This window comes from Marmota flaviventris, chromosome 2 (assembly GCF_047511675.1).
Source record: "Marmota flaviventris isolate mMarFla1 chromosome 2, mMarFla1.hap1, whole genome shotgun sequence".
NCBI lineage: Eukaryota > Metazoa > Chordata > Mammalia > Rodentia > Sciuridae > Marmota > Marmota flaviventris.
Window position 1 is genome coordinate 174166351 of NC_092499.1, and position 12184 is coordinate 174178534.

At 49.4% G+C, this 12184-nt stretch overlaps 1 protein-coding gene across 1 annotated transcript; it reads left to right on the top strand.

The window, feature by feature from the left end:
• Positions 1-3649: 3649 nt before the first annotated feature.
• On the top strand, positions 3650-8056 carry Gfra4 (GDNF family receptor alpha 4). The gene is made up of 7 exons (XM_027954946.3): positions 3650-3707; positions 5674-6019; positions 6124-6233; positions 6327-6461; positions 7114-7205; positions 7373-7459; positions 7636-8056. Exons 1-7 carry the CDS (start codon positions 3650-3652, stop codon positions 7756-7758), a joined length of 951 nt encoding a protein of 316 aa, XP_027810747.1. The 3' UTR covers positions 7759-8056.
• Positions 8057-12184: the final 4128 nt, after the last annotated feature.

Consider the following 12184-nt stretch of genomic DNA (forward strand, 5'->3'; position numbering starts at 1 on the left):
TGTTTTTGTTCCTCCAATAAATAAAATTATTTAAAGTTACAATGTATCTAGACCAAGAAAAAATGGGGGGTGGGGTGGGGATAAAAGAGTCCACTGTGCCTCCCCAAAAGTGGACATTTTGTGAAGCTACAATGATCATTATGGCACTGGCACAAAATCAGATTAGCCAGTGGAATACCAGGCATAACTAAGGAAACAGATAAAGTTTAAAAGTCTCCGATTTGTGCTGGGCGTGGTGGGACACAGCTATAATCCCAGATATTTGAGAGACTAAAAGCAGGAGGATCGCAAGTTCAAGACCAGCCTTGGCAAATAGACAAGACCCTTTCTCAAAATCAAAAGGACTGAGGATGTAGCTCAGCAGTAGAGAGCTTGACGAGCATGCAGGAGGCCCTGGTTTTGATACCCAAACACATACAGACACAAAGTAGAGAAAATAAAAAACCATGATTAATATATACCTGCCTCCTCTCTTGACCTTCAGGAAAAGGTATTCAAACTTCCTGGGACTCAAGCCACAAAGGACCCTAGGGGAAGCCAAACTCAGTGCTCTTGACTATTTCTTAAGAGAGCCGAGGACCGCTGCTTCCGCTCTTCCCACCAAATGGAGACTTCTGGAAGAGCCAGATGGGTTGAAAGAGGGCAGTGGGAGGAGAAATCCAAGTCTGAGGGGAGAGGCACATCTGAAGCCTGGGGGTCCCCTGGCTCAGGGTCGAGAACTTGAGGACTGAGACTTGGGAGAGCAGAGCTGGCACCAGGCTGAGAGCATAGAGGTACAGAAGTGGTTGCAAGACAGAGGAAGCCTTGGCAACCTAGAGCTGAGCAGGGGTGCTGAGGGGCAATGGACTTGAAGCTGGGGGGCACTGGCCCAACTCAACTACAACTTACTGTCTTTGGCCACCCACCTGCCAGATGCTCAGGTCTGCCCCTGGGGTGGGTGTCCTTCCTCTGACACTCCAGTATACAGTCATCTCTCACCCCCTTGACCCCCATCTTGAGCTCCTTACATGAAAGAAAGGGAGTGTTCACACCTCTGAGTGGTTGTGGCCACCTACAAAGGTGGAGAGGTGGCTGCCCCGTGTAGTCCCACCTTGGTCTTGAGTGACCTTTCCTCATCTACTCTCCCCTTCCATGGGCCAGAAAGCAAGTAGATTTTGTAGAATTAAACACAACCCATTGCACCAGCATGATGGTTTGCACTACACTTCAGGGGCCATGATCATCAGCTGCAGAAAGCCTACCGTAGTTTCCCAATTCATGAAGCAGATTACAGACAGCAAATTACTATAGCAGACCACAGATAGATGTGTTACCATGACCAGGGTGGACAGGCTGACTGCGATTCTTAGAATATACACTGAATGCTTGGGTTTCCTTTTTTTGGTTTGTTTGCTGTTGTTTTCAGTGCAAGGGATGAAACCCAGGCCTTTCACATGCTAGGCAAGTGCTTTACCACTGAGCTATATCCTCTGTCCTCGAATGCTTTGGTTTTAAAGATTAATAGAAACAACAAAAATCATGGAGAGAAAGAACTTCTATGTGGTCCTAAAGAGGGTCTTCTGACTTCAGGTGACAGAAATCTAATTCAAACAAGCTTTGGGGAAGGAGACACCTATGGGCTCACATCACAGATATTGTCAGCTTCTGCATTCTCTCGCTCTGCATCTTGACTTTTTCTCTCTTAGTTGGACTCTTGCTCAGGCAGGTTCTCCTCAAGATGTCCCTGGTAGCTTCAGGCTTCCTTTTCTCCAACCCAATGCAAAGATGGCACCTTTGATAGTCCCAGAATTAACTGATTAGTCCAGCTTGGATTACACATTCATTCATGAACCAATCACTATTGCTGTAATTCACTGTAGGGCCTGGGGTCATGGAGGATTGAGGTGACCAAGGCAGTACAGCCACAAAGATTGAGAGTGGAAAAGGAGTGGTTTCCACAAAAGAAGAGACAGACTTTATCACCAAAAGGAAGAATGCATGCCAGACAAAAATGTCTCTTGTGTGAAGTATTTGCTTCTAGGATGACTTTCAAGAGATTCCCTCACCGATTCCCCATTAATTCTCCAACTTCATCATCCTCCAAGCAAAAGCCTGCCATACCCAGTTGTCCAACAGGGACTTGGACCTATGCAAAACACAAAGATGAAGAGGGGGCTCCCAACAGATGTCAGTGTCAGCTTGCTTTGTAAAAATGTATCCATGCCAAACATAGATTTGTATGTTTTATAGAATGATAATAGCAATGACAGCCTGCTGTCAATGCAGGAGGCTAAGGCAGGAGGATCTCAAGTTCAAGGTCAGCCTGGGTAACTTAGTGAAACCCTATCTCAAAATTATATATATATAAAAGGGAGGAGATATAGCTCAGTCATAGAATTCTTGCCTAGCATATGAGGGGCCCTGGGTTCAATTCCTACTACTGTAAAAAATAAAATAAATAATATGTTATAGGAGAATGTCAGAGAAAATTTATAGGCTTTTATCTTGTCTGTGTTCTCTCTTTCATAATTTTTTAACTCACTGGGAGTTAAACTCTCTCTAGGAGATTAACACTCTCTTTACTCTTAAATAATCTCTTCCAAGAAGGAAGAATTGTTCATGGGCTCTTCTAATAAGGAATTTCATTCTGACCTGCACCTTGTTAGCTGAATTCTACTGTATTTGCCTTTATCACATTGTCCCAGAGGTGGAACACCTATAAAAACTTATATTGAGCAACAAATATGCTACTTTTGGTAAATTTGAAATAATATTTGAGTAGTTGAATAAGATTTGAAAATTTGGGACAATGGGTTAGAAGTCAAGATAGATGATATGATTTCTTTTTTGTGTTTTAAAATCGCAATGTTGAAATTTTTAATATCAACATTTATTGATAAAATAACTTTTTGGTTAGTCAAAACAATGTTGCCTCATACAGATCAGAAGAAAACATTAAATAAACATTCTACAAAGCATGCCTTTTGAAGACCAGAGTTCTTCAAAAGCATCAAGGATAGTATTAAGGAAAGACCCAGAAACTCCTTCAGATGGGAGGAGACTAAGGAGAGACCACAACTAAATGCCATGTGGGAAACTAGATTGGATCTTGGAACAGAAAAAGAACTTTAGTGGGAAAATCAGGGGCTTCAAAATGGTCTATGATTTAACAGTATTGTACCAATGGTAATTTCCTAGTTCTAACAGTTGTACTCTGATTATGTAAGATGGTGAGATTATGGGAAGCTCGGTGAAAGTTATAAGGGGACAGCTAATATTTTCGCAAATTTTATTCAAGCCTAAAATTACTTAACAAAAGGTCAACAATAAAAGTATAAAGAAAAGGGGGAAAATTAGGAGGTTTTTTAAAGTTAAGTTTAGCAGAGTCTCCTTGGGTTGTGTGGGTGTTGCTTTGAGGGTACAGGGGCACTAGTGCAATGGGTCTGTCATATTCAGGTGTTGGATTTCATGTCTCTGGATACACCTGGAGAGGCAGCCTGTTGGTGGGGACAGAGAGGGCGGAGGATCATTCCCTCTGCAAAGGCTCCTCCCAAAGGGAGCAGAGCGCATGGGTCAGAGCTCACATCTGCGTGTCTGCGGCTTTTCTGCTTAGGGGCACTGCCCAGCTGGGACTCTGCCTGGAGCGGTCCTTCTCTGTTCATGGTCAAGCATGGCACACTGCTTGGGGCCTGTGCTGCTGCTGCTGCTGCTGCTACTACTACTACTGGGTGAGCACCTGTCTCCTCCCTTGGATCCTGAGCCCTGGCCTTCTGTCCTGCTTCTCAGAGGCAGGTCTGAAGGGTGAGAGAAAGATTCCAGGAAAAGCTGGAACACACAAAGGGGAGCCAGAGAAAAGCCTAGCAGTCTGCCCTGCTACGCATGCTATGTACACAATCTTTGGACCTAGCTGAAAAACACCCACCTCCTAAGTCCCATCTTGGTACCTCTGCCCCAGGTGCTTTCCTTTCCTATTGCCTCCCCTCCCCCAGCTGTCTTTCTGCCCCAGCCCAGTGCTCCGTTCCTAGTCTTGGAGATTCACACCGGCTCATTGCCCGGCATCTTCAGTGACTCACTGCCTTTCATCTGCTGCACCCTCTAACTAGCCCTTCTCCACACAAAGGAGGGGTGACTTTCTGGGGCTTGGTGTGGTGTGAAGAATGGGGTCTGGTAAAGGTTTAAGGCATGGGATATCTTGAAGCTGAGGTGTGCTGTTTTGAGAGTGGAGAGGAGGTAAGGGTGCTCCCAGAAAGGTAAGCAAAGGAACAGGTGGTTACAAGACCTCAGATGGCACTAGGTGCTGTTGTGCATGGCTGAGGCCTGGGCATGTACCCAGCAAAGCAGGAGAGCAGGCTGCTCTGGGCCTCTGGGCCTCTGGGTGGGGCGGGGAAGAGGGCCCTCTCCCATCTGCCCCCTGCACTAGTGTACTTATTCCAAGCCTTCAGAGTCTGTCCTTCAAGCCTGAAGCCACAGCAAGAATCACCATGATCCAAGCCATCCAATCCACAATCTAGGAAGAAAGAGGTGGCAAGTGCCAGAGAGTGGCCCTGCTCCCAGCCCTGAGTCAGCATGCCCCCCCCCCCCCCCCCCCCCCCCCCCCGCCCAGCAAGTCACACATAGCAAGACAGATGAGGGGCCAGGTTAGGCCCTCTATATTCAGACTGGGGAATGGTTTCAGCAAAGGGCTGGGAAAGGGGAAAGAGTCAGCTTGGTTTCAATGACTCAAGTCCTAGGATGGATCTGCCAAATCCTAACTTCAGGATACCATGGCTTGCCTGGATTCACAGGTGATGGATGGCACATGTGAGCACAGCTTGCTCTCTGTCTACTCCATCTGTTTGATTCTACTGTGGCAGAAGCCCTCTCTGCTTCAAGCAGGGTATCACCTGTTACCAGGTCATACCTTCATGGAAACCCCTGATGACAAGGTCCTGTAGCTTGCCATCAGAGACTTCTCTGAAATCACACCCAGCAGCCAGGTCTAAGCGGTTTCTCCAATGGCCTGAGCCTTTTCAGGGAATCCTTTTGCCTGGCTGGTGGAGAGGCTGGGGAAGCCAGAGTCCAGATTGGGCAGGATGAGTTAGACCCCCTGAGGGCACATCTGGAAGGACTAGGGAGGGATGACACCTTCTGCCACAGAGGACATGAGGAGGTGCAGTAGGTGGTTAGGAAAGAGGGAGAACTAGAAACCTATAGAACCAAAGAGTCTCCATGTGGGGAAAGAGTGGAAGAAGAGGAAAGTTCAGGCGCTCTATTGTGCCAAAAAGAAAGGATGAGCGGCCACTGTCCTCAGTGTCATTTCGGATAAGTCGCTATTAGCCAGGTCTTCAGGAAGCTTCACTGATTCCCCATTAGGGAGGGCCCGTGAGGGTGGGAAGCGTCAAGTGGATTCATCTCTAGATAAGTGCTGCAGTTGTGGGTGCGGGGGTACCTGGGGAGTTATGGGCCTTAGCTTCTGAGGAGGGTGCGGACCAGCTTCCAGGCATCCCATCTATCCCTAACTTGTTGCAAAGGCTCGCAGAACCTGCCGCTGCCCATTCCGTGAACGAGGTCCGGCCGGTACCAATCAGCCGCACTTTTGGTCCTCTCTCTGTCCCCGCTTGGGTCTTGAGCATCCCACAAATTCCGGGGATGTGGCGGGGTGAAAAGTGCACGTAGGGTGCACAGAGAACTGAAGCTTGCCCCCACCTCCACCAGGGTCTGCAAGCTCCGCTGGGGGGAATCGCTGCGTGGACGCTGCAGAGGCGTGTACAGCCAACGCGCTGTGCCAGCGGCTGCGCACCAAGTACGTGGCTCAGTGTCTGGGTCAGGTAGCACACGGGAGCTGCCCCCGCTCCCGCTGCCACCGCGCCCTGCGCCGCTTCTTTTCCCTCGGTCCTCAGGCGCTCACCCACGCGCTGCTCTTCTGTCCATGTACGAGCCCCGCGTGCGCCGAGCGACGGCGCCAAACCTTCGTGCCCGCCTGCGCCTTCTCGGGGCTGGGCCATGAGCCGCCCTCCTGCCTTGAAGCCTTGGACGCTTGCGAGAAGAGCCTGGTCTGCAGGTGCGCGGGGCGGGGTTGACTTGGGATGGGTTGGGCGGGTCTCCTGGGCTGAGCAGGGCGGATCCTCTTGCCAGCTCACCTCCCTTCCGCCCCACCCCGCGCAGGCCCCGGCTCCTGGCCTTTCAGGCCTCTTGCGCGTCGACCCCCAGCTCCCAAGACGGTTGCCTGCGGGACCAGGGCCCCCGTTGCCTGCGCACCTACGCGGGCCTGGTGGGTACGCATGGTTGGGATCCGGGCGTCGGCCGGGGCTCTCCAGAAGATGCCTCTGCCAGTATGGGCCGATGACCCCTCCTTTGGGATCCCCCAGGCACCGCGATCACCCCCAACTACGTGGACAATACGAGCGCGCGGGTGGCTCCCTGGTGCGACTGCAGAGCCAGCGGAAACCGGCATGAGGAGTGCGAAGCCTTCCGGGGGCTCTTTACAAGGAACCGCTGCTTGGGTGAGGGGCAGGGATGGCGCGAGAGCCCAGGTGACCGCCTGGCTGGCAGAGTCTCTTTTAGAGGAAAGGAAACTGAGGCTTCTTGAGGCAGCCACTCAAGCACATTCCCTCCTCTGCTATCTGTCATCGTACCCCTGTGGGAAACGTGCCCCGCTGTCTCTGGAGACCAGGTCACAGAATCCTAGTAGTGTCAAGGCAGAGGTCCCTAAGGTCGGGAGGGGGCAAGAGTTAAAACAAGTTGCTCAGGGCCTGGGATTGACCAAGGGGAGACTTCTACTTCCAGCACTTCCGATTCCTTTCTTATGTGCTACCTCCCTCCTCTGGTGAGCTCCTCTCATGGGGTCCTAATGTCTTAATGGTCTGAGAGTTAGGGATCCTGAGTTTGAAACCTGACTCTGCCACTTTCTAGCTGAAAGTTTGTTAATTCCTGTAAGCCTTTTTATGTTCATCTGTAAAATGGGGGTATAATTGTCACCTCCTATCGGGATGGAAGACAAGAGTAATGAGTCACTCTGGGAACAGTCGTCCTTATTTTGTTATTCCTTAGCATGCGCCTCCCATTTGTCCCAGAAGCCATTCCTTGAAGATGCCAGGGGAACTTGCTGTGCTTGGGGTTCCCAGTCAAGCTCACCCTGGACCCCTTCCTCCATAGATGTTGCCATACAATCCTTTGACAGCCAATGGCCCTCAATCCTGCAGGACCAGCTGGATTCCCACCACAACCCTGGGCAGCGCCTCTTACAGGTAGGTGCAGTCAGTTCCTGCACTGCCGCTTTCTGAGATTTCCCACCCAGACCTGCAGAGATGGAAGCCTGATTGGCTTGGGGATGGGGTGCAGGTAGAAAGCAATGCCAGGCTCCTATCTCCAGTCCTCACTCTGCTCCAACTCCTAAGGTGTCCTCCGCTGACAGGCCCCTGGAAGGGAGCTCCTTGCAGTCCATACTCCCTGTTCTGGCTCTCCAGTCCTTGCTCTAAGACAGCAGACCTTGGACCACAAGGTGACTACACATTACTGCCTGGGGTTCAGGACCATGTCTCTGGTTTATTGCCCCCTGAAAAGTGGCTAGCCCTCCCACCTGCCCTTTGCCCATCTGGACACCTGTGTGCCCATGCCCTGGAGTGAGGGTTGGAGACTGGGGGCCTCACTATATGACTATAGTCATCTTGGTTGTAGGTCCCTTTCTTCATAGACCTTGAGACAACTGGATTCTCTCACTGGGGAGGCACAGGAGATGGTCACCTTTGCAGAGGCCTCACTAGCATCCCAAGATTACCATCTGGACTCCTGGAACTCTAAGAAACTGTGTCAGCCTCCCAAGCAGGTAGCACCCTAAGCAATGCATGGAAATAGACTCCCTCTAGCACTGCAGCCTTTGAGGGCACCCTCCCAGATAGGCAAAAACTGCACCCCAGAACTAATGTTGGCAGAGTGATTCCTGTCCATGATATGCTGCTTGGTGGGCACCCCCTGGAGTGAAAGAATCCAGTCCCTACCCTGCCCCTGCTTTGAACTGGCACTTGGTCATCCATTTTCCCCCATGGTTTCCCCAGCACTAGGAATAGTGCTGTGCTCAATAAACCCACATGCACTGAGACTGACGTTGTTTTCATGTTGTGTGTGTCCTCGGGAGCCTGGAGACCAGTTTGCTGTGGGGTGTGCCCCTCCTGTCCTATGTGACTTCAGATGTCCCCAGAACTTCTCTGGGCCCTATCAGGCTACCTACAGATGCTGAAATGAATTAACTCTCAGGCCCTATAGTCAGGGACTTTTTTGCTTTTGTCCCTTTTCTGCTAGTTTTCAGATAAGGAAACTATATTTTCCAACTTTCCTTACATCTGGGGTGGCCAGATGACACACTTTAAACTAGTGTGACCCACAAATGCTACAAACAATGTTAAATTGCAGTCCTGGGCTGGGCATGGTGAGGCATGCCTGTAATCCCAGTGACTTGGGAGGCTGAGGCAGGAGGATTGCAAATTTGAGGCCAGCTCCGGCAACTTAACAAGACACTGTCTCTAAATAAATACATAAGTAAAAAGACATGGAGATATAGCTCAGTGGAAGAACGCCTCTGAGTTCAATCCCCAGTATTTGGAAGAGGGGTGGGAATTATATTAGTTCCATACCCAGCACTGAAAAAAAATTTGCATTCTGAAAAGGAGTTTGGGGAGGGCTGTGTACAACACAAGGGTTTGGGTACTAATCCTCTGCCTGTTTCCTTCTTCCTGGGAAGCTTGGAGACTCCTGATGAGGAAAGGGTTACCAGGCTGCCCCTTCTGGGATCCTTCTGAAAACTCCAAATAAAAATTGAATACTGTATAGGAAAGCATAGGCATATACCTTCCAAAAGGATCCTTTTGCTGAAGTGGAGGCCGTTGGTGCCTTGCTCAGAGACCTCCTGGGCCTGGGCAACACATGCCCGGCTATGATGATGGTGTTGCTTACCCAACTCACAGCTGTCTCCTTCTCTAGAGAATCACTGCCCAGAAACACTTGTTAGGTTATATGCTGCTCCCGAGGTAGCTACAGTCCAGCACCGACTGAGGCAGAGGTATAAGGGCCTGGCCTGCCTGCCTCAGGGTGGGACAATTCTGTCTGCTGAAACCACCTCCTGGCTCAGCTCCTGCCCCTGCCCTCCTGCCTCCCTCATTTACAGGTTCCCCTAAGGCTTCATTGTGTGAGAATCCTGGTCTTGGGCTTAGCTCCTGGAGAGCCTGACGAAAGATGCAGTGATTAAGTACAGACCATACCAAAACTTAGGCCTAGGGCTGTCCAGGCCAAAACAGCAGCTCTGGGAATGGGTGTGCACATTGCAACTCAAACCAAACCCCCAGGCTGCTTGCTGAGACTGTCATTCAGCTCCCAGCTTCAGCCAGGATGCTCCTAATTATAACATTAATTCAAAGTGGTTTGAGCATGTGCCTGAGCAACCCAGGCTTTAGGCACAGCTGTCTCCAGGTTTGAATTATATTGCCTCGGTCAGTCTTCCTGGTGGCTTTCCTCTGCCATCAGACAGGCCCTTGCCAAGAGGTAGGTAGGATTCCAGTGTCCCAGGTTTACTAGCAGTCCCTACAGAGAAAAGTACCCTTTCCCCAGCATTCATGGGCTGTCCCAGGCAGCACTTTGATGGACCAAGCATGAGTTGTGGGTTTCTTTCTATGGCCTGGAGCATGATATTAGCCTAGGGTCATCTTGATTTTTAAATAAACAGAAGGTGTTGGGCAGAGCAAAGCTGAGTTCAACCTGTTCTCCCCTCATAAAGAAGAGGGAGTTGGGTGCAGTGGTGCACAGCTATAATTGGGAGGCTGAGGCTGGAGGACTGCAAGTTCTAGGCCAGGTTCAGCAACTTAGTGAGACCCTGTCACAGAAGTGAAAAATAAAAAGGGCTAGGGATATAACATAATGGTAGAGCATCCCTGGATTCAATGGTCAATTCCCAGTACAGAACACACAAACAAAAAGGAGAAGAGGAGGGAATTCTCCCTTTCCACACACCTGCATGAGAATGGATACCTGTACCTGGATTGGGGAGACAGGGTGTGTTGGGGGATGGGATCGTGAAAGCATCACCCTGCTCTGTTCACTGCAATCACACGGTGGCCCAAATGAAGAATTAAACATCTACTAATGATTTCCTTATGTGAAGGTGTGTGAAACCCTGCCCCATTTTCAACTTGGAGTAAAATGTAGACATTTTAAAAGAGTAGAAATTACTCCAAATAAAAGTAAAATACTGTATAGGAAAGCATAGGCATATACCATCCAAACAATTGGGCAGATGAAGCAAATAGAACCTATTTGAAAATTGTAAAAGTGTTCCATGGCTGCCACCGGTCCCAAAGGTGCCCATGTCTTACTCCCCAAAAACCTGCAAATGTCACCAGAGAGGCAAAAGAGTGTTTAACCTTATATGGCAAAAGATGTGATTAAGTTATGGATCTTGAGGGGAGGGTCTTATCCTGGACCAGCCTAGTAGGCACTACGTGCTATTCCACCTCTCCTAACAGCCATGCAGAGAGGGACTAGATACAGACAGAGGAACAGGCAAGGTGAAGCCATGCAGAGGTCAGAGGGATGCAGCCACAAGCCCATGGATGTCAGGAGCACCAGAACCTAGAGGCAAGGCATGGATTCTCCCCAGAGCCTCCAGAAGGAGCAAGTTCCTGCCAATACCTCATTTTCAGATGTCTGACCTCCAGAATTGTTGAGAATAACTATCCATTGTTTTAAGTCATCAAAACTGTGGTAATTTGTTACAGTTGCCCTCAGGAAACCAGTAAAGTTGCCTAAACTTGTTAGAGTTTGGATTTTGTTACTTCTACCTAAAAAGGTTCTGGTTTGTGCACTGGTATTAAGTTTGGCTCAAAACCTCAAGGCTGATTCCAGCAGCGGCCCCCACCCCACATGTGAGCCACCATGTCCTGCCAGGCAGCTGTCACTGTCATGTACATACTGTCAGAGACTGAAGTCCTGACTAGGGACTGTATCTGCACACCCGCCCCCAGGAACTGGGTCTCTATTACCTGTTGCCAATATTGATTCCCCAGCCAGCAGGTGACTGGAGCTGGGGCTGAGGCAGAAAGGCAGGTGCTGGAAGCTCTGTGGATTTGTTGGTGGAAACTTCATGCCTCATGAATGCCTTTCTGGCTTGAAGCCCAGCATCTAAGTGCACAGTTCATGTGGAAACCACTCACTGCCACTCCTCCCCAGGGGAGTCAGGCCAGGCCAAGCTCACATTTTTTGCAGGAAGCGTGAACACTGGCCAATGAAATTTCCAGAAGACCAGGTCAGAGACCGTGCAGGACTTCCTGAGTGGTCCCCCATGTAGACAGCAGCTTGCCATAAAACTTGGCACGCTCATAAATGTGGCAGGGACAGGGCCCCACTTTACTGGCCTGCAAAGGTCTGCAATGAAGGAGGTCTTGTGTGACTGTTCTGCCAGAGACATGTCAGTCCACACCCAAGTGAGCCTCCAGACAAAGGCAGAAGATACAGAGAGAAAAATTAGGATGAGTATCCACATAAAAATAGAAAACACACAAATTCAAGGGACTGGAGATAAGGACAGGAATTAAGCAAAGAGCAGGAAAGGCTTACAAATGGCCCTGCAGCACAGCCAAGTCAGCACACTTAAGTCACTGGGATCATCTGGTCTAACCCTTTTCTTGTGTCGGGGACAAAGAGAAGAAGGAAATCTTACCAGGCATGTTACATAGCTCCTAATATACGGCTATGAGGTATGTGTTCAGATGTGACCTGTGCATCTGTGTGGGGATGTGGAGTCAAAATGCCATTGCTATTCTATTTTCCAAGAATAATGATCAGCTCTTGGTAAAGCTTTTAAGAAAACAAACTTCAGTATTCTCTTGATTTATAAGTAGTTTAGTTGTTTTTCTCAAAAACTGCAGATTAAACCAGCCCTCAAATACTTTGTGTATAGGTGTATTTATCTGTTTCTAAAATAATTAGAAATAGATATTTTTTCATCTTCACAAATAGCCAGCAAGACATTTGAAAGTTGGGCAAGAGGTGAGTGGGTCAATTCCTTGTTACATGGGAGAGTCTCACACCCATTACAGCCTGCCCACTAAATTACACTGGTACTTTCCTTGTCAGCAAGTCAAAACCACCACCTATATCTAAAAAGTTCCCTAGGGGCAGCTGCCTGGTGAGTACCTGGACCCACGAGGCATGCTGCCACTCAAGGCCCCTGCACCTGCTG

Coding starts and splice junctions, on each gene's coding strand:
- Gfra4 (XM_027954946.3), top strand. CDS start 3,650: ATGGCACACTGCTTGGGGCCTGTGCTGCTGCTGCTGCTGCTGCTACTA. Junction 3,708..5,673: donor GCTGCTACTACTACTACTGG/GTGAGCACCTGT, acceptor CACCTCCACCAG/GGTCTGCAAGCTCCGCTGGG. Junction 7,460..7,635: donor AGCAGACCTTGGACCACAAG/GTGACTACACAT, acceptor TCTTGGTTGTAG/GTCCCTTTCTTCATAGACCT.